The sequence below is a fragment of the Fukomys damarensis genome, unplaced genomic scaffold, assembly GCF_012274545.1.
Source record: "Fukomys damarensis isolate Sample0158 unplaced genomic scaffold, DMR_v1.0_HiC HiC_scaffold_32, whole genome shotgun sequence".
Lineage (NCBI taxonomy): Eukaryota > Metazoa > Chordata > Mammalia > Rodentia > Bathyergidae > Fukomys > Fukomys damarensis.
The window spans coordinates 43560760-43582618 of NW_022900944.1; the positions used below are offsets into that span (position 1 = coordinate 43560760).

At 57.6% G+C, this 21859-nt stretch overlaps 1 protein-coding gene across 1 annotated transcript in view; it reads left to right on the top strand.

The window, feature by feature from the left end:
• Nucleotides 1-6: 6 nt before the first annotated feature.
• The window catches only part of Cmip (c-Maf inducing protein), a 161583-nt gene continuing 139730 nt past the window's right edge, over nt 7-21859 (top strand). Inside the window, exon 1 of the mRNA XM_010609443.1 lies at nt 7-204. Coding sequence (XP_010607745.1) covers nt 7-204 — 198 coding nt within the window. The remainder of the gene's footprint in view (nt 205-21859) is intronic.

The window sequence follows — 21859 nt, forward strand, 5'->3', positions numbered from 1 at the left end:
ACGAAGATGGGCGCCGTGCCCTGCCGCCGGGCCCTCCTGCTCTGCAACGGGATGAGGTACAAACTGCTGCAGGAGGGCGACATCCAGGTCTGTGTCATCCGGCACCCGCGGACCTTTCTCAGCAAGATCCTCACCTCGAAGTTCCTGAGGCGCTGGGAGCCGCACCACCTAACACTGGCCGACAACAGCCTGGCGTCAGCCACGGTGAGTCGCTCTGCGAGGCGGCTGGAGGCTTCCCACGCGCGCCCCAGCCCATCCACCGCCGGGACCCTGCGCCCCTTGCGCCGCCCTGGCCCAGGCCTGCTCGGCGGGGAGCCGCGCGCCCCCTTCCTTCCTGGTTCGGGCGCGGGGCTGAGGTCAGACTCCCGGCTTCTCAGACCGATGCCACGCTCGGGAGCCTCAGAAGCCCGGAGACTTGGCCTATCCGGCCTGAGTGCCTGGGGACCCTCGGCTCCCAGGTCCTGCCAGGTCCTGCGTTCTGATGGTGGGGACCGTGGGGTGGACCGAAGCTGAGCCCCTCCCCCCGGTCGCGGTGAGGGACTTCTCTCTGCAAGTCCGAGGCCCACCTGGACCTGAGCTGCAGGAGAAAACCAACACCCCCCCAACCCCCATCGAAACCCCCAGACCCAAAGGATTTCCTGGAACCAAATCCTTTTTTTTCCGCTTGAGGGACCGTCATTCTTTCTTTTTCTTTCTCTGTCTAGCAGGCAAAAACTGGTTACTTCCCTTTCTGAAAATTTCCTTCCAACATTGGGAGGTTGGCAGCGGGGAGGGGGCCACGGTCCTGGAACATCTCAGACCCAGGGTGGCCAAGTTCTGGGTGGCAGCTGGGTTGGCCAGCCCTGGTCCTGCCCGGGTGTGTGCAGCCTGTGTGTATCCGCGTTTCGTCGGAGGTCCTATTGGGTTCTGGTTATTGTTTTTCACTGTGTGGCTGGGGCCGGGTCAGATGGGTGAGATGGAGAGAAGGATCTGCTGAACTCTTACTGAAACAGAATCTGCAAATGAAATGGTGGCCTTCTTCCTCTCCGAGAGACAGCTGTGGTGGGCTGCAGGGGCAGAGTGGGGGTGGCGCTAGGAGCCTGAACAGGATGCTTTGTGTTTTGAAACAAGGACAGTTTCAAACAGGGCTCCAGCTTGGCTGGAGCATGGCTGTGGGGGTCCGTCCTCTTAGGAGAGGGGACCCCCTGCCCCCTGGCTTGCTTAGAATGCACCACCCCCAGGCCGCTCTGATACTGTTTACTAAGCACAGTGGGAGGGGGCAGAATCCAGTGCCTGCCCACACCTGTGCCGAGAAAGCCCAGCCAGGAAGCGGTGTCGCTTACATGGCATGTCACAAACGTGTAGCATGTGTAGACACTTTCCTGGCATCCGTGTTCCCTGGGCGGTGTGTCACAGGCCATGACACATGCCCCGAGGAATGGGGAGGGGAGAGTCAGCCCAAGAGTCCTGCTTCTCAGCTCTGCTCCCCGCTCAGAACTCGGAAGCGCGTGAGCATTTCTGTTCTGAATCTTGGGTCCGCCGTGCTCAGAGGGAGCGCCTGTTTTTCTTTCCTGTGGGCACCCTGGTGCCGTCTCGCAGGCTGCTTCTCCGTGCAGGATCGCAGGCTGTGGAGAGGTGCCTGGTCCTGTTTCCAGACTGGTGCACGTTCCCAGCACCGCCTCAAGCCACAGGCCCTGGCGTTTGGCTTTTCATTCAATGGAGGGAGACTCCCCCAAATTATGAGTGCGGAGGGTTTTGGATTCCTAGAGGCCCCAGTGGCCCTGGCGCCTCCCTGCCCAGGCTGCAGAGCCCCTGGCTCTGGCTTTGGAATTTTCACCTGGCAGGGGGAGGGGCTTTTTTGGGCTTTGTTCTTTTTTTTTCTGCCACCTTGGAAAGGTTGGAGGGATAGGAAAATGGTTGAGAGGGGAGGAGAAGCTAGGGGTGTTTCTGGGCTGCTGGTCTTCCTGGCGTGGGGGAGATCAGCTCCAGAGGCAAAAGGCCCGGTTGCTTTAGAGGTGTGTTGAGAAGCAGGAAGAAGGGGAGCATGGCCTGGTGGGGGGCACCTGTGATTTCCAGTACTGGGATTGAGCCTCACCCGTGGGGCAGTTTTGTCTTGGTGGAGCCTTGCCCTGGCATTAGGAAGTGTGGAAAGAGGAAGTACAGGGAAGCGCTGGATGGGCTGGCACAGCCCCCTGTCCCTGCCTGTCTCACCGAGGCCTGCAGGCAGGGGTGGCCTTCCGTCTGGCTCTGAGGGGCCTTCAGAGGGTCCTGGCCCCTCTGATTCACAGGGCCTGGGAGTGTGGAGGTGGGGCCTCTGTGGACAGCCCTGCTGGAGCAGTGGCCTCTGGGTCAGAGGAGGGTTGGGGTTGCCACCTGGGATCTTGCCCATCGCGAGACACCTGGCTGTTGTCTGGGCTCAGGAAGCACAGGAGGCCTGTGGGTTTCCCTGAAGCCTGGGCGTTATGTAATTGGTCTGTACTGTACATGAGGCCCAGGCCTCTATCAGCCCAAGTGGAAACAAGGTGAACGGGAGCCCTTCGCTCCCAGGCCCCTGTGGGGCCCTTGCCCACACACCAAGTCCCTCCCTGTGGGCTTCATAGCCTTATGTGAAGCCGGGCCCAGAACCATCCAGTCGTTATTTGGTTAATTGTGTGGGCTTCAGGGACAAGACCCAGAGTGATTGATCTGGATTCAAACCAATAAACAAACCATGCTCTCTGCCCAAAGTGCCTGCGGAGTCTTTCTGCACTGATCTGATTAATTGGATCATGAGAGATGAAGGCCAGACTTCCAGGACCATGGCTGGGGTGCAAGCGTAGGGGCCTCCAGTACCCCTGGCAGGCAGCTTGGGCAGGGCGCGCCCTGAGTCTGGATCTCTCTGTCCCCCCTCCCAAAGGGGACCCACGCCCCTCCGGGCCTGGCTGTGAACTCTGCCCTCTGAGCCTCGCCTCCTGGGCTGGTTACTGATTAAATCCTGGCAGGGCGGCTGGCGGGGACGGCAGCAGGCCAGGTGGATGCTTGGGGACTCGGCTCAGGAAGGCTCCTGAACAAAGGAGGAAGCTTCCAGGCTGCGGAGGGAGGGTGCGGGTGCCCCGTGCTGCCCACGCGTGGTCTGGGGACGGTGCCTCATTCGCCATCCGCATCCCAGCTCCCACTTCCCCGGCCTCCCCGGCCTCCCTGGGTCCTTGGCGCCGTCACCAGCAGCCAGGAGTTTTGCATAAACGTCCGTGCTCCGCAAGCCCAGAATCCATCTTGCTGAATTTGATCACCTGCTAGACATGTTTGTCCGCTGGTGGAGGGCTTTGTCTGTGGGCTTTGTTTCCTGTGCACCCGGGAGGTACAAATAAGCTGCTGACCTCTTACTGCATCGTACTTTTACAGAATGTGCACATGATGCCCGGAAAGGTGGGTCTGGGCCGCAGAGTCCTCCCTGCCCATACCAAGCCAGACTGGGGGCGTCGGTGACCTCAGGCTTCCGTGTCCGACCTTATTCCCCAAGGCTGGATTTAAAATTTGCCCTGCTCCGCTGCAGCCTTTATTCTCCTGTCTCTTCAGCCTGGTGTTGGAGGGAAGGGAGGTTTGGTTTAGCTGAGACCCTCCGTGCGTCCATTGTGTTGGAGCAGGGTTTGCGTCCAGAGGCTGCGGTTTCTACTCGACAGTTAAAATCCACGCCCTGTGGAGTGGTCCCTGCGCCCAGAACCCATCCCTGCAACGCGTGCCCGGGTGTTGGTGCTTTGCCTTTGTCACATACCCTCCTGTGCGTGCCCACCCTTCCCGCCTTTGACACTGACGTCGTAGGTGCTTTCCGTGCAGTTAGTAGACACTAAGAATTTTTAAAAAATTTGTCATGGGACGGTTCGGAGTGCATGAGACTTGTTTCCTGGATAACTTGTCTGCTCGAGGAGCCGCCCAAGCTCGTCAGCGTGGCCAGGCCGTGGTCACTCGGTGCATTCAGGGAGCGATGCCCGCTCTGAACGCGCGGAATTGTGCCAGCCCAGGTGGTAGGTGTCTCGTCCTACCCTCACTTCCTCGCCGGCCTGCGAGTCGTCCCGGGGACAGTGTCTCAGCCCTCACGGTGGGTGGGGGCTGCTCCTCCTGGCCCGCCAGGACTCTGCCGGCCCCCAGTACCCAGGGGGCATTTGTCGGGCTGGACATTGGAGACGCACTAGTTATACCCAGGGTTAAAGGATTAGCTGGGATTGAGGGAGGCGGCCTGGCCTAGGGTGTCCCTCCCATGGGGCAGAACAAATCCCCGTTTAGCGGTTGTGGCTGCCACATCCTGACTCTGAGGCTCCGCCTTCTGGGCTGTGTGACTTGGGGCGAGCTGCAGCCCCTCTGGGCTCCCTGCTTCACTCACAGGGCTGCTGTGGACAGAGGGGATTCCACCGGCGCCCGCCACTGTTCCAATTCCTGGCTTCCTGTGTGCCTTGGAAGAGCTTTGCAAGGCTCTGTCCGAATGGGAGGACTTTTGCTATTTCAAATGGGCAGCCTCCGGGAAAAAGTCTCCAGAGGTGAACGGTGTACCGGTGAAAGTGCCGGGTTTTGAGCAGATCTGTTGTGTGTGAAGGCTACGAGGTTGTTGGAGGAGTTTAAGAAAAATTCCTCAGCAGGCACAGTCTAGTTTCTTCAAAGAAAAACCGAAACTTTTTTTTTCCATAAGCACAGCCCAAATACAATTTGTACAACAAGGCATGTGATAAAGGTGACGCTTGTCCTCCTCCCTGCCATTGTACTCTCTGCTGAGGCAGACACTTCTACCCATTGCTTATGTCCTCACTGACCATGCGACCTGTGCTGTTGTTGTTCATTGTGCACTGTACTTAGAGACCATCCAAGGTCCATGTGCATGTGGCTGCCTGGTTCTTTTTCAGTGGTGCGTACTTTTCCACCATTCAGGTGAACGAATGGGTAGGCCATGCCCTTTTGATGGATGTTTAGCTTAGTCTCAGTTGTTTGCTATTTCGAACAAGACACTACATTTATATTTAGTGGAGTTGTTTCTCTTTTGACAAACATGACAGGTCACATTTTGGTCTGGCTGAATGTCCTGATGCAGGGAGCCCCAGAGTGAGACTCAGGCAGCCAACCCCACTGGGAGCTGGAGGAACACAGATAAATGCAGTGTGTGTGTGTGTGTGTGTCTGCCCACAAGGGTCTGAGCTGTGTCACCTGAGGTCATCATTTTTGTCCCCAGACTTCCTGCTTTCTCCAGCAAAAGGAACACAGAAATGCAGTGTGTGTGTGTGTGTGTGTCTGCCCACAAGGGTCTGAGCTGTGTCACCTGAGGTCATCATTTTTGTCCCCAGACTTCCTGCTTTCTCCAGCAAGTAAGCCAGGGGGCCCTGCCCCAGGGCAGAGAAGGGGGAAGTGAGAGTTTCTCTTCCTCCCTCTGATGAGGCCTCCTGTGTATTCAGCAGGCGTGGGGGTGGGGCTGTACTCACTTGGTTTTTGTTATTGTTAGGTTTTCTGAGAGAGTGTCTGGCTATGTAGCCCAGGCTGGTGTTGAACTCACTGCGATCCTCCTGTCTCAGCCTCCCCAGGGCTGGGATGGTGGGCATGTGCTACTGTGCCCGACTGATTGCTTGCCTGGCAGAGGCCTGAGCAGGGCCAGAGATTGCGTGTTTGCAAGGGCACGTGTTTGTGTGAGTGAGGGTGGAGCCTGCTGTGTGTGGCAGTGTGGAGGGGGCTGCAGAGGTGTGATTTCTTTTCTTTCTTTCTTTTTTTTGTTGCGGGGGGTTTGAGACAGGGTCTCACTATGTAGTTGAGTCTCAGAGACTGAACTGGAACTCACTATGTAACCCAGGTTGGTCTCAAACTCACAGCTATCCTCCTGCCTCAGCCTCCCGAGTGCTGGGATTACAGGCGTGCGCCACCACACCTGGCTCAGAGGTGTGATTTCTGGGCCGCACGTTAGACCTCAGAGGGTGGTCTTGGGCCAGTCCCCTCCTCTGTGCCCATCCGTTTAGTTCAGTGAGAGTTCCAGGGCCGCCCGCCCTGCTTGGCCACGCCCAGGTGAGAGGGTTAGGCTTTCAGTGAGTTCTCAGAGTTCAGTCATTCACAGGTAGCAAGTATAAGCGAAAGGCGCTGATAGGGATCTTGGAGACACAGCAGGCAGGCAGGTTGGTGACCGCCCTGGACAGCTGGTCAGGGAGGAGACCTGTGAATCCCTTGATGACGCACTGTCCAGGGAGAGGGATGAGGAGCTGGGTCACACTTAGGAGTCACCAAGTGAGGGCCAGAGTTAGCGTGCCCTGGAGCGCATGCCTGCACAAGGCCTGGGTTTGATCCCTAGCACTGGAAAAAAAAAAAAAGGAAAAGAAATAAATGACCTGTAAAACGGTGGGCACCCACCGAATGCCTTGTCGGTTTCCTTCCCTCCCCTCTCCAGAAATGGACCCCGTGAAGGGATCCGGTGGGCATCCATTTGTGCTGGGCCGGGCACACAGGCAGCTCCTTGCCCCAGCCGGTTACCATCCTGTGGTTTCTGTCATATTTTTTCTCTTTAAAACCCCTGCTACTTCCCAATGCACAGTGAAGAAGAGCTTTCTAGCAGTGCTTTAAGAGGCTCTTAAATTCTGCAGCCCTGCAGGGCTTTGAAGAACCAGCTCCTGTTGTCAGTAGCTAGGTCCCAAGGATGCTGCGGTCTGGGACCCGCTCGCACGCCTCTGGCTGTGCACAGGTGGCCATGCTGGCCTCACTCCTGGCTCTGTGCACCCGCTCAGGCTGTGTCCGGTGTCCAGCTGTTTGGGCGACTCCCGCCCCGCCCCATCCCACTCCCGGTGGAGGCCCTGTAGGAATCAGGCAGGGACAGATGCTTCTGCAGGACTGGGCTGGCAGGAGAGGGAGGAAGTCCTGCCTTCTGCCCGCTTTCCTGGTGTCCTGGGCCTCCCCCCAGTGCCAGAGAGTCTGACTGTGGGCAGACCAGGCCTGGCTTTCCTGCTTCCTGTTGTGACTCCCTGCACAGCCTGGGTGAATCTGTGAGTTCTGGGGTACAGTCCAGGCTGTGAGGGGGACATGTGGGGGACCCCTTGCTGCGTCACAGGCCAGGGGGAGGCTCCGGAGGTGGTGTCCCACCTGCCTCTGGGTCCCAGGTCCTTTCCGTGGGTCTTCCATTGAGGACCCTGAGAAGCACAGCTAAGTAATCCCAGGCCAGCCAGAGCTGAGACATGTGCCAACGCCCCGTTCAGGAGGAAAGGGGACAGAGAAAGCAAATACCGCTCCCGCCTGGGCTCACAGCAGAAGGTCCAGTAGCAGAGCTGCTTCCCTGGAAAGGATATTTTTATTATTCTTTTATTTTAAAAAAATTCTTTGATTTTTCTGAGACAGGGTCTCACTAAGTAGTTCAGGCTGACCTTGAACTCACTGGGTAGCAGACTTGCCTCAAACTCATGGTGATCCTCCTGCCTCAGCCTCCTTCTTGAGTGCTGAGATTCCAGGCATGAGCTAGAAATGGTATGTAAACAGCACGGGCTCCTGGGGCTCCCAGGCTCCAGGTTGGTGGCAGGTTGGGGAGCTTTGTGACCTCCTCTGGTTGGGAGGGAGAGGGCAGGAGACCTGTTGTGCACGGGCGCAGTGATCTTTACTGTTTACCTAGCCTACTGAGCGTGCGCTCCGTTAATTCTCTGCGCCATCTATGGAGTGGGCAGCGTTGTTCCCATGTTACAGGCGCCATCGTGGAGACTCAGCTAGGAGAACTAGAAGGAGGTGGAGTTGTCAAGGCCAGGTGCAACTCCATGCTCGAGTGTGTGCGCACATGCGTGTGTGTGCGTGTGCGTGTGCGGTGTCAGTTGGATGTGCACAACTCATTTCACACCCTGCACAAACATCTTGGCGGGGCCCCAGTACCCCTTGGTGTGTTTGCCAGTGTGTGGCACTGCTGCTCTGGTCTGTGCCTCCCAGAAGGGGTGCATGTGTGTCTGCTTAGTCCAGGTACACACAGGGCCGTGGTGTCCTGGTGCCTGCTGGGGACACCCAGGCTTTTACCCACAGGCCTCTGGGGCACAGGGGCCGGGGCCGCCGCTCTGTGCCCCTCCCGCTCCTTCTTTTCCTCGAGGTCTTGGGGGCACCCAGCCTAGCCCTGGGCTCTCGGGATGGTGGTCACATCACATCGCACTGTGGCCAGGAGACAGCTGGGTGCCTTGCAAGGGACGCAGGAGCAACCCCGCTGTGTCTCTGGAGGAAGTGCCGGGCCGGGGGCAGGGCTGCCCACCGGAAAGGGGAACAGTGCCTGTGGACAGCTGTTGCTCCAGCCGGTTTGTGTTTCCTGATCCTGTGACCGAGGCTTGCTTTGGGGGTGGGAAAATGACAGAGGTGGTTTCTGGGGGTTGTGGACCCAGTAGGTCAGAGAGAGAGAGCCCAGGTCAGGAAAGGGGCAGAGGGTGACTGTCGCTTCCTCCAGCCGTGCTAGGTCCCATACCAACCCCACAAGGCGAGAGGGGAAACAGACCTCGAGTTTTTTTTATTTTAGTTTTTTGAGACAGGGTCTTGCTATGTAGTTCAGACTGGCCTTGCAATCTGTGTAGCTCAGAGATCCTCCTGCCTCAGCCTCCCAGGTGCTGATTTTACAGGCATGGGCCACCACTCTTGGCTTGAACTTTGGCCAGTACCCAGATGACCTGACTCAAGAGCCAGTGTCCTCCCAAAGTTCCAATAACTACACAACCATGGCAAGGAGAGCCAAGTGACCAGTAAGGCAACAGCTGGCACTTACACAGCACCTACTGTATGCCTGGTGTGTGCCCTCCCACCCACAGTACCAGGGATCGAATTCAGGACCTTGCGCTTGTGAGGCAGGTGGTGGAACCACTGAGCTAAATCCCCAGTACCCGCTTGGTACTGTCTATCTTGACACCCACTGATTTCCCATGATGCCTGGAGAGGAGATGCTGTTGTCCCTATTCTACAGGTGAGCACACCGGGGCCCAGAGAGGCAGAGTCACTGCTTGTGTGGCAGCTCACACTGACTGCAATCTTGCAGAAGAGAGCTGGTTTCCTAGGACCCAGGGTGGTGTTGCCCGGCAGTCTCCCTGCAGGCCTGTGCCCAGGACTGGGTGTGCCTCTCATCTGCCTCTAGTTAGTCTTGTGATGGGCACTCAGCCTCTGGAGCCTTGGTTTCCCCCGGCTCTGAGGAGCTGAGCCCTCCCAGCCGCCGCCATCCTGATGCACTAACTCTGTGGCATCTCTGAGCCCCCTCTTCCTGCTGGAACACTGTCCTGCCTGGGTGGCCCTTGGCAGTCTGTTCTATCACCAGCCATTCACCCCCCAGTGGAAAATGCGACGAAAGTAACAGCACAAGGGTGACGATGGTCTTATAAACTGAAGGTGAGGGCTGGGGATGTAGCTCAGTGGTTCCGCCACCTGCCTTGCAAGCGCAAGGACCTGAGTTCAATCGCCAGTACCAAAATAAATAAAAATAAATAAATGAAGGTGAAAGGGTCCCCCATGGTCCCACCGCCCGGAAACTACTTGGTAACATTGGGGGTGGAGGAGCTCGCCTGGAGCCCTGGACTGAGCACATGCACATCTCTCCATGCCTCTGACGCTCAGTCCCCTTGCCGAGTGCTAAGTCTTTGCTAAGCAAAGGTCAAACAAGAGGTCATGACAACGTCCCTTGAGTTGTTGACACGGGGCCCAGGCCATCACTGTCATGCCACTCACTGATTTCCCATGATGCCCTGGGAGGGGATGCTTTCTTGACACTCACTGATTTCCCATGATGCCCTCGGAGGGGATGCTTTCTTGACACTCACTGATTTCCCATGATGCCCTCGGAGGGGATACTCTCTTGACACTGATTGTCATGGCAGGTCTTCCAGTGCATTCTGGGGTCACTGGCCTTGACCTAGCTGCCAGGACCCTGCTCCCAGGTCATCTTGTTCCTCCACCACTGTCCCTGAGAGTCCAGAGGAACGGTGGGGCTGCAGAGTCACCTTTTCCTGGTGCTGTGGTGCTGGGAAGAAAACCCTGGCTGGCTCAGGCTTTCTCAATCGCACCCAACTTTGAATCCTCCCAGTGCCACTCCTGCCATCCCTGCCCGTGTGCTGGTGACTCGGGGCCTTAGAGATCTGGGTGTTTGAAGAGGGAACTGCATCATGCAGGGAGAAAAGAGAAGGAAAAGCTGGTGTTAGGAAGTTTGGGTGTAAGGACAGTGCCCAGATTCCACCTCCCACATCCTGACTGAATGGAGACCGGTTTTGGGGGAGGCGCTGGCCCGGCTCCCTTGCTCTTCTGGAAGAATCTTCGACTGTTTTATTCAAGGCCATGCAAAGGGTCCCTCTGCTGTTTGGTGCTAATTGAACCACATCTCCAAAAAAGACACCAAAAGCATGGTTTGGAGTAGTTTGGGGTTCTGCCGGCGGCTCTGTAAAGGGTGGGGTCTTGGGCCGGGCAGCAGTGTGGGGGTGCATGGCTGGGCCCTCAGCCCCGAGTCCTGCTGGCGGCCAGGTGCTGCTGTGCAGTGCCCACTTGGTACCTCCCGGAAGAGGGGTCCCCGCAGTGGCATCCTGCTGGTTCTCCGTACACACTGTGTGGGCATTGGAGTGAGGGTTAAAGGCCCTGCCTGCTAGCTCACTGCTTCCCTGAAGGGGACATTTGTCCACTTGGTAGCTCCAAGTGTTGTCCAGTTTGGATTCGGACCTCTTGTGTGTGCCCAGTGGTGGGTCCAGCTGTTTCCTGTGGACTGGAGAGGAAGAGCCCTACCTGGGTTGTTCCGCGGATGGAGGCACCGAAGCCTGGGAGTGCTCAGTGTGTGTGTGCACCGACATCACCATCGCCACTGCCCTTGCTGTCCCAGCACCCCTTCTGCCCTATCAGGGTCACCCATGCTGTGCCCACTTCCTGTGGATCGTGAACTCTTCCCTGTCCCTCCCACAGACCTTCCCAGGAGTGTGCTTGCTGGGCAAGTGGACCTGTCCCTGTCACAGACCATGAAGGGACAGCAGTCTCCCGGTTTTCTTCAGACCCACGACCAGGTCTGGTGACCTTGAAGTCAAGCAGGGTCCTGGAACCCCGTGCTGGGCCCCACGTGCGTCCCGATCTCGGCCCAGAGCAGGATAGAGCCGCGCTGGGAGCATTACGATGTCACTGTGGCTTTTACCTCAGTTCTCGGCAGCAGGGCTTGGGAAATAAGATTTTGATCTCAGAAAATATGATTTAAAAACAGAATTGAAAGTGGCTTTTATTTTCTCAATGATATTGCCCCTGACACAGGGCTGGAGCTGAGCGGCTGCCTCAGTCTAGCACAGTGATAGGAGAAACCTCCTCTTGTGCTCCTGGCCGCACCCATGTCACCTTCAGGGACCCCTGGCCAGGGACCTTTCTGCTTCCCCGGCCAGCACCTGCTCTGGCACCAGCTCCAGGTGGAGCCCAGGAAGCCACCATCCTCTTCCAGGGCGACTCTCTGCATCCATGGGACTTGGCTTACACTCTTGGGAGTCCTTGGGGCCGAGGGCTTCTTCCTCCAGGCCACGCCAGGCATGCGCTGGCCACATACATCCCTGGGTCCCCTTCCCGTGAGGTGGGAATCCTTTCCTTTTCCTTCCTGCAGGGACTTCTAAGAGCTGCTGCCTGGCTGCTGCAAGGTGGATCTGGGTCCCTGTCCCTTCCCCTCCTTCCCTGGACCGCACCCTCCATCCTTGGTGCCCAAGGACCTGACCGCATGGCTGGCATCAGAAGCCTCCAGACCCCCAGCCTGGGCGTGGGGCTTGTTTCCTGGTTTCCACTTTGGGGTGGCCGCTGTGCCCCTCAGCAAGGCTTCTGTGACTGGCTGTCCTGGTTTGCCTGGGGCCACCCAAGCCCTCTGTACTCAAAGTCCTGCTGAGGGAAGTGCGGGGTGGGGGTCACTGTAGGGGGAGAAAACACCCCTTGTGCTTTTCCAGGACTCTCTGATCGCACCACTTTGGGTCCACACCGTTTCCTCCCAGGACACTGGCTGACGGGAGTCGCCTTTCCGTGAGGCGCGTGGTCACCCGTGGGCACAGTGCTGGTGTGGGAAAAAGAAATGGCTCTCACCTTGGACTCTTTCTGGAGCATCGGTCTCTTCGAAGAAAGGTGGTGATGTCGTGACGAGAACAGGCTTGGTGGTCGTTATTTGCACCGTCGCTGCAGGCTCATTATGACAATCCTAGGGCGAGGGAAACCGAGGCCCAGAGAAGTGACATCATCGCTAAGGCTCAGTTTGGGCAAGAAGTTGAGCCTGTGTTGAAGCCACATGGTGTCCCCTGTGTGGTTTGCACGCTGACTGACGAGGTGTGTCACAACCAAGGCCAGGCTGGGCGAAACCCATACTTTTGCAACCTCTGGCTTGGCTTGGGTGTCTTGCTGGGTATAAGACAGCAGATCTGATGTTTTCCACTTCCTCCCATATGGCAGAAAGCCGGACTGGCTGGGCGGCCAGTTTCGGCTTGGCCCAATTCAGCTGTGGCCCATGTTGGAAAATGTTAAGTCTGTTTTCCATTTGCCCCTCCCCCATTTTTATTTATATAATCAGAATCAGAGCTGGCCGGAGTTGAGAGAGAGCCTGCAAGTCATCTAGTTCTGGAATGGCAACTACATGGCATGCATGCTGCCACCCTCCTGGCTCCGGTCGTGGTAGACATCGCTAATCAATCCTCACAGTATCAATCTCCTCGGGGAACCCTGAGGCAGTCACTACTAAGCATTGTAGGCATGCAGAGTGAAACTGTTAGGGTTCAGCCTCTTCCTTTTGGAGGTCAGCCTCTCCCACCTTACAGACTGAGGTAGAAGCCCAGGGCCCAGAGTGGTTAAGTGACCCTCAGGGAAGCCTTCGGGGGCCAGGGTGCTTGGCTCTGAGTTGAAAGTCTGTATCTGACCAAAAGCTACTGTCTGTCTCCCTGGAGAGGAGCTCCTCCCACCCCCACCCTGCACTCCACGCGGTGGCTCGAACCCAGGGCCCGAGCTGCGCCTCTCAGCACCAGGCCCGTTTTCTTTCTCACCCTTCCTGGGAGGCTCGGCGGGACCCAGGTTGTAACTACTGTCTTTGAACCTCTCTCTGGAGGGTCCCGCTTATCTTCCCAGTGACGAGCCTTTCCCTTCACCCCTGGTCTCATTTCCGTCCTTGCCTCCGGCCGCTGAGCAGTGGGCCTGTCTGTCTGTCAGTCCCAGCAGATCCTGCTGTTGGGCGTTCTGGACCGCCTGGGACAGGTGCAATGTGCCGAATGCTGTGGATCCTTTCGCTGGCAGAACAGGAAGACAGTGGGCTGGTCAAGGTCGGCACTTCCTGTTTTCTTCAGCGTCTGTAATTTGGGCAGTCTTCGGCTCCCCCAGGTTTAGAAACCCCGGCTCGGGGCTGACACTCCAGAGGCAGGCAGCGGGACTCCGCACAGGTGGACGTGCGAATGCTCGGTCCGGGCCCCACACCCGTGGGGAAAGAAACAGGTCTCTGTGCGCACGCTTTTGTGCCTGCCTGAGCCGTGTTTAGTCTCTTGGTTATAGCGAAATAGCTTTCCTCTTATCCTAGTCTGGAGTTTCAAGGTTGGCCCTTCTTGGCCCCAGAGTGTTTATTTTCAGATTTCTCAGCCTGGTCCGGCAGAGCACATCGCTGGTGAGCGCTGTGGTCACGTTCGTGCCATCCCGCGGGCCTGGCAGGTGCCGCTGGCCGCCCGGCGCACAAATGACTTCCTGACACACGGCCTTGGCGATTTGACGACCTCACCTCTGTCGGGCAGAGGGGCAGAGTGACTACAGCTCCTGATGATCAAGGGCGCGAGGACACTAAGCATGAATAACGACGCACAGAAAATACCCAAGTAGGTCATGGCCGGTTTTACCTTAGAATGCCTGGGATTTGGCTCAGAATTATGGATCCATTGAGTCGTGAAATGTTGGCATTTTTATTGAGTCTGTTACAGAAGCCCCATGGCTGTTGGGCTGCAGTGAGCGAGTGTCCTCTTTGAGCTGGACCACGGACATAGTTCTGACACGCTTACTCCCTCCTGGGTCCCACAACATTATCGTTTATTTTTTGTTTTTTTGGAAACAGGGCCTCGCTATGTAGCCCAGGCTAGCGTTGAGCTTGAGGGGATCCTCCTGCCTCAGCTTCCTGAGTGCTAGGGTTGCAGGTGTGTGCCACCACATCTGGCTTCCCCACGACTTTAACAAGGCCAGGTGAGCTGCTAACATATAAGGGACCAGAATAGTTTCCCCTGTTCTCTTTGCCTCTTCTGAAATTGGCTGGTACCAGTCTGTGACCTCTCCCTGGAGTGTGAAACCCTTAGATGACCAGAGAGAGAGAGGAATCCGTGGACAGTTCTGAAATGGGCAGGCAGTTTTGCCAGGATGGTTTTTTTGCCCCTGGATTTTCACTTTGCTTGTTCTGAAGCCGAAAGAAGTTGCTGGACTTTGCCTTTTGTCTGCTTTGTCACCCGCACGGGCGGCAGTTTGGTGGGGTGATGATCGCGTTTATTCTCGGGTTTGCTTAGAACTCTTGGCGGCCTCGCTGCTTCCTGAGGGTTGTATGGTGTCGTTGATCCAGCCTGCTTCCTGCTGAGCTGGGCAGCGGTGCCAAGGCAAGGCGGGGCGAGATAACAGATTCCACCAGTCGTGGGCACCTACCCCAGACCTGCTGGTCCACAGGGGAGAGGCCGCTGCGAGGGTGGCCGGGCAAAGGCATTCACTTTGGCTTCAGCCGGAAAAACCAAGGGTGGGGAAGAGCGATTGCCACGGACACCGTGCCCACCCCGGTGCAGCTTCTCCTTTGCTGTCTTCGTCTCCTGCTGAGCGCTGCGGGCTGGCCTGGGTCGGGTCAGGAGGGTCTGCCTCTTTCGTTCGTTCCTTCATTTTGGCATTCGAAGTTCTGCTTGTAACTTGTCTCGTGGTAAAACATTCACACTCTGATGCTCGTTTTAGCCCCTCGTGAGCGTCCGGAGCATTGAACGGTCACAGAGTGGTGTAACCATCCCAGCCCTGGTCTCTGTCCAACGCTGCCGCCATCCCTAGCGTCGCGTGTCCTGTCTCCTGCTCCCCCAAGGCAGCTGCGGGCAGCTTCTTGTCTTTCTGAGTGTGTCTGTTCTCGGTGCCCTGGGCATGGGTAGTCACAGTACCTGTCTTTCTGCGTCTGGCTTATGTCTCATCGCGTGATGTTTGCAAGTTCCACCATGTAGTGGCATGTGCGTGAATTTCCTTTCTGAGGCTGAATAATATCCTGTTGTATATATACATTTTATTTTTCCTCAGGTAGGGTTTCGCTATAGAGTTCAGGTTGGCCTTGAACTCACTGTGTAGCCCAGGCTGGACTTGAACTCACAGCGATCCTCCTGCCTCAGGCTCCCAAAGGCCACGATTATAGGAGTGTGCCACCAGCCCGGCCACCATCTTCTTTTAACCCATTCTTTCAACCTATTCTTTGGTCGGTGATCGCTTAGGTTGTTTCCAGGATGCTTGGGGCATCTATGACTAATCTGCTGTGGACGCTGGGGACCAGCTGGTGACCCAGGTCTTTTGGACAGATGCTTAGGAACGGATGTCTTGTGCTTTAAAGACCCCATTCCCCAGGACACAGAGCTCAGGTTTACTGTAGAATAATTAGACAGCTCACATAAGCAGAAGACAAAAAGAAAATCCACCTGGAATCCCAACACCCAGGGGTAGTAATTACCATCTCCGTGGCGCATTCCCTGGCATGGGCTGGTTTTCCATCTGTGCCTGATTCTGCACTGTGTGTGCCGGCTTGGGAATAACATGGGCGATCATTGCTTGGAAATAGGGCAGCCTGGGGCAAGGCACCGGGCAGGGAGGGGATGCCACTCCGTCTCTGTGACCCAGGAAGCATCCTTCATGGTGTGGGACACGTGTGTTCCTTTTCCTGCTCCCTGCCGTCCACAAGCACCTGAGTGTGGTCCGTGCCTGTCAGGGTCGTCCAGCAAAGACAGAACAAGCCGGAGCTCAAGCTGCCCTGTGCCCAGGAGCGGGGGTCCCTCCTAGCTGGACCATCGCCGCTGCCTGCTGCCGGCACGCTAGTGGGAGTGGGCAGGCAGATTTCCCACCCCCGTTGCTGGGAATGCTGGGCAGACCAGGGCCGAGCAAGGCCCTGCACCCCTCAGACCCTTGCCAAGGGCCCCTGACGTCAGGGCCGTGGTGACAGAGCAGGGGTCCCCGTGGCAGCTTCCCTTCTGGAGGGGGAGACGGCCTCACTCAGGAGAGCAAGGTCAGGTCAGATAGTAGTAAAGTATGGTGAAAAAATGCATAATTACTATTATTACTTTTGGTGTTTCTGAGACCGGTTCTCACTGTGTGTTCACTGCTCTTGCCTTCACTGTGCAACCCAGGCTGGCCTTGACCTCTTGCTGATCTTCCCGCCTCAGCCACCCCAGTGCTCGGCCTGCACCGCCATGCCTTCCTCTCCTCTCTTTTACTTTCTCTTTTGTTCTTTTCCATTTCCTTTCTCTCTCCCCTTTCCTTTCCTTCTTTCTCCTTTTTAAAACTTTGGCCCAGGTGCCTGTTGCCAGTGGATCGGAGGCCATTTGATGAGCGGCTCTGGGTTTGAGTCCCAGCTCTGCCACTCCGCCGGGGTGCTCTTGGCCCTTGCTCCAGGACCTGGTTGCCTCTTGTCCCTGTCTGTGGCGTGGAAGGTGATGGACGGTGTGTCCGCTTCCCGGGGTGCTGGCGAGGTGGCCCTGGGGCCGAGGTGTTGCTGGCTGATGAATCTAACAGCCTCACAGTTTGAAGATTCCCGGAGAGGCCCATCCAGTGGGTCGGGGATGCCCGGCTCCCCATAGTCATCCTGGGCTCAGCATAGCCGCGTCTCCTCCTGGGTCCTTTGGCCAAACCCAGTTGCTCAGGTTCTGTCTCCGCCCTGGGGACGGGGACAAAGGGGCCTTTCTTGAAAGAAGCTGTTGTTCCCTGGTGCTGGGAGAACCAAGGCGGCTTCCATGGTGGGGCTGGGCCTGGGCCTGGGAGACCCCACTCTGGCCTGTCCCGTGGGGGCCAATTCTCCTGCGCGGGGGTCGGGGGTCGGACCCGACTCTGTGTGCAGATGTTGCTGTCACTGCGCATGGGGTGCATGGGGCAGGGTGGTCACAGAAGAGCCCCCTGGGGTCACCCTCCCTGCAGCTGCAGGAGAAGGCAGGAGGATTTGAATGCCCCATCTTAAAAAATGCCGCACATACCCTAGTTCCGGCCTGGAGAGAAGGATTTAGGGCTTCCTGGCCACCCCCGTGTGGCTCGTTCTTCTGTTTTTTGTTTTTTATTTTTGACACAAGGTCTCACTGTGTGACTCAGGCTGGCCTCGAACTTGAACTGCCTCGGCCTCCCGACTACAGGGATTATAGACGGATTCCACCCTTTCTCCTCGATGGAGGTCTCCTCTCGTGGATAAGTCTGTGAATGGCCAGCCTGGGCCATCCGGGCCCTCAGGAGATGATGGAGGTGGTCCCACTGGGCAGGGCAGGGAGCGGAGGCCCGGGGCTCATTTGTGTCCCGAGTTCCCACCCTACCGTCCTGTCCATGAGGCCTAGGGCCGTCGCTTCACCCGTGTGTTCCTCTGTGTGCCGAGGACAAAGCTTCTGGAGCAGGTGAACACAGCAGGAAAGGCTCCTCTGAGACTGGCACGGCCCGTGTGCTGCATCCCGTCCTCCAGGCCCCAGGCCCCAGGCGTGCGCTTACGGGCACCCAGTGAGCAGCAGGCCCTGTGCCGAGGACAGCAGGCTCTGCACAAGCAGGGCGGAGCTCTTGGAAAGCCCCGAGCTTCCCGGGAAGAGGCTGCTGATCACAGCGTGGCCTGGGGCTGGGCAGGGAGGCGGGCGGCGTGTGGCTGGACTGGGCATGATGGGGGAGCCCAGGCACCTGTCCTGCGTGCCGGCGGGCAGGACTGCAGGACTTCAGGACTTCGGATGTCACCGCAGAAGTGGGTCACAGTGATGCCCCCCGGACCTGTTCTTGCTCCGCCTGGGATCTGGGCAATGCTTGGGAAGGCCAGGCAGGGGCAGTGACCCTGGAGAAATGGCCTGTCCCTCACCATGGTGTGTCAGAGAAGCCAGAGGGGCAGAGTCGGAGATCTCACCCCCTGCGCTCTGCCGCCCCTTGCCTGCCCCAGCACTCAGGGCTGGGGACCTGGCCTTTTGGAGCTCATTTCTCCTTTACAGTGAACCTATTGGCCCCTCTGTGGTTCCTGAGGGCTGGGGTTGGAGCTGAGTTCGGAGCACTTGCCTGGCTGCATGAGCTCCTTGCTTCAATCCCCAGCCCTGCAAAAAAAAAAAAAAAGAATAAGAGAAAAAGTGTTTGATGAGCAAAAAATTGAAAGGGTTCATTGAGGAAACACCTGCCCACTTCCGCGCCAGGTCCGGCATGGAGAAACTGCACTGGACGGAGAACGCCTCTCCTCTCTCTCGGCTTCTGCAGCTCCCAGGTGACAGGGAGGGGCTGGTTTTCCGGGCCAGGTGACGGGAGCTTTGGAGTCAGACATTCCTGAGTTCAGGCTCTACCAGTTCTCTCTAGAGCTGGGCAGGCCGTGGAGACTGAACGGAGCTGCTGTTTACGTTCTGATTGCCTGGTTACCCCACCTGGAGAATGGGATGCCACTACCCAGGCTGCGGGCCAGGAGCTGCTCTCCTGTCTCAAAAGTTTCTCAGCCGGCTCTGGGCCTGGTGCAGGTGGAGCGGCCTTTTCCAGCTTCCCTTCCATCTCCTGCATCCTTGACTCGTCTGGACTCTGGGTTAGGGTTCTGGAGCCAGCCTGCCTGACGCCTCCCCACTATCTTGTGCAGAAATCTCGCGAGCAAGGAAGGACAAACCACTTCCTCTTCTGCCTTCAGATTGATCAGGCCCACCTTGTGCTAGTTTCAGTTTAAAGAGAATAGTTTTGCTTTGGTTTGTTTTGTTCTGTTCTTTAAGGCATTTCGCTATGGCCTTAAACTCACAATGTAGCCCAGGCTGGCCTAGAACTCATGTGCATCCTCCTGCCTTAGCCTCCTGAGTGCTGGGATTACAGGCCTGTGCCACCGTGCTAGGCTAAGAGAATTTAAATAAGAGAGACAATGAGAAATTTAAAAAGGATTAGATAGGAACATGGACACTTGCCTCTGCCTCCGTCCGTGTCTGTGTTTGAGATGAGGCCGCCCAGTTCCGGGACAGGCCGAGCGCTGGCCCTGGCCCTGGCACTTTCTTGTATGTGCAGGACGTTGGTGGCAGTGGCCACAGTTTCCAGGTGTCTGGCTGGTATTTGTCGCCGTCCTGTGGCTGTGGCTTTCGCACGGAGGCCAGGTCAGCCAGTGTTAGGAGGCTGAACCTGGTGGCAGCCAAGGTGACTGGTGGCCCTTGCCCCTGGGCAAGGCCTTCTCTCCTGAGGCCATGGTGCAGGTGGGGTTGTGGGTGTCGGGTTTGTAAGTCGCTTGGGATCGGTGTCCCTGAGTTGGCTGGACACAGCCCCTGGCCCCTGGATGCCAGCTCTGCTACCACCCTGGGACTCCTGGGAGCAGTGCACAAAGGAGACCTTTCTCGGGGAGGGAGGATTAGTGTGCATTCACACCGTGCACACACAGACCCACACTTTTACTTGCGTGTGGATGTTTGCACATATCTACATGCATTCAATGGAAGCACACATGGGTGCATATAGATATGCGCCTATGTACCTGCATGAACAAAGCACACGTACACACATGCATAGATGCACACATATGTAGGAACGTGCACTTGAAAGTGCACACATACAATGTACATATGCACGGTACCTGTCCTGCAGAGAGCTCAAAGTTCTTTGGCATGAGTACAGGGTGTGCAAAGGTCCTGAGGTAGCAGGGTGTGGGGGGTGCTGGAGGAGAGCAGGGCCCATTGTTCCATCCTCACAACCTGAACTCTCTGCCTCTCCCTGAGGGCCCAGGTCATAGATCACTTTTCCTCCATATCCTTCTGGGTCTCCATCTGTAAGGCGGGCGTGACACAGGGGTCCCCGGCCACACCTGCCTCCCCCTCATCCTGCTCATTCAGCCTCTGCTTCTGGCTCTGTGTGACAGATGGAACTGCTGTGGCGTCCCTGACGTGTCCTCCAGCTTGTTTGTCCTGGGGGCGGGTCCTGTAATTGCATCCCCGGCTGTGAGCGAGTGACACAGAGGCCCGTGTCCGCTGTGCAGCTCTGTAATTTCCACGTCTGGGATGCGGTGCCGGCCGAGCTGTTTTCCCCTGTGACCCGCGAGGGCTTCTGCCCAAGTCAGCCGCCACCGCTTCCCACTGCCTTTCTTGTTGTTTTCTTCTTTTTTTCCGAATAACCCTCCCGGCCGGGAGCTAAAGCCCGCGGCGACTTGGATGTGGTGGTGAGGGTTAGGGTTCCTCTTGATGGGGAGTGTGGGGAGGGCAGTGTTTCCCACGGACAGACGGACTCTTGGGCTGGGACGTGGGGGATGTGGGGTTGTCGATGCCCCACCGCCTCCTGTGACTGGGGAACGGGCGCACAGGAGCGGGGCGTGTAGCGAGTGGGTGGCTGGCAGCCGGCCCCTTGGCCAAGTCCATTCTGCCCATATATTTTGTTTGGCCCACACAGTGTTTTTCTGAAAAAAACAAAAATGAAAAACAAAAAAACAATAACTTCAGTAAGTTGTCTGTGTTTAAAAGTTGGGAGAGTTCCCCTAAGACACATTCAGGTTTCCATTTTCTAACAAACGACAAAGCCAGCGCTTCACTGTCTTGGAGTGCTCCTGCCTCCGCTGCTGGGCCACACGCAGTCCTGGGCCATCCCCAGCTGCCCCTCAGCTGTCCCTCGCCTGTCCCCCCCCCAGGGAGGCCGAGGCAGCCCGCACCCTCTGCTCCTGCCTGTGCCTCCCGGCTGCCTCTGTGGGGTGGACACCTGCTCTCCGTGCCACCAGGCTGGCCAGGCCGCCTCTCGCAGCAGCGCCGCCCGCAGGGGTGAGGATGCTGACTGGGTCTGAGGAGGTCACCCCAGGCGTGGGGATCCAGTGACCCCCCCCGCCCGGTGGCAGGGTGTCTTGGGGCCCCTCCTCCTCCCGCCCCACTTTCTGCCTCCTCCTCTGCCTGCCTGAATCCCTCCCGCCTTCCCCCAACTCCACTGAGGTCCCCAGGGCCACCTCGGGTTCCTGCAGGACTCTGGTGACCTCCAGACCAGGCCGCATGGGAGGAACTGCCCAGGACCCCAGAGGTCACCCAGATCAGGTCACGGGGCCGGGGAGCCCAGCACCCCGAGGCCAGCCTGCATTGGCCACACGTCCATGGCAGAGATGCCAGGCGGCTAGGGTGCCATCACTGCCCTCTGAGGCTTCCTGTCCCCAGCCTCCCTACTGTCCTCGCTACCACCAGCCATGGGTTAGGGAGCGAGGGGCACTGAGGGGGGCGTGGTCCTGGTGGCCAGGCTTGGCAGTGACTCACTTGGAATCTCTGAGATATCACTTCACCTATGGAGGCTTCGGCAGCGTGGCGGTGAAGCCACTGTCCTCAGAGCGCTGTGGTGTCATGCACGGAGCCGCTGTGGTTGGTGTGGCCACCCTTGCCGGGACAGTGTGGGCCGGAATCCTTCTTGCCTCCCATTTGTCTGTCTGTCTGTCTTTCTGTCTGTCTCTCTTACTCTATAAAAAACAAAAACACAAAACAAGCTGGGCACGATGGCGCTTGCCTGTAACCCCAGCACCCTGAGAGGCTGAGTCAAGAGGATCACAAGTTCGAGCCCAGACTGGGCAACTTAGTGATGTAATGAGACCCTGTCTCAGAAAAAGTTAGAATTGACACGCAGCAAACTGTTCTTTTTCCTTTGCACAGGGTGGACTGTGATGGGTCCAGCGCAGTCTAGGGGCATTCACGGTGCCACTCCCGCCCACCTCCCCCAACCTCGTCCTTTACCCCATCATGTCCTCTGCACCCATGGTCTCAGTGCCCGGCCTTCCTGGGCCGCCCCCTTCCGGGTTCTCCGCTGGCCCTGCAGG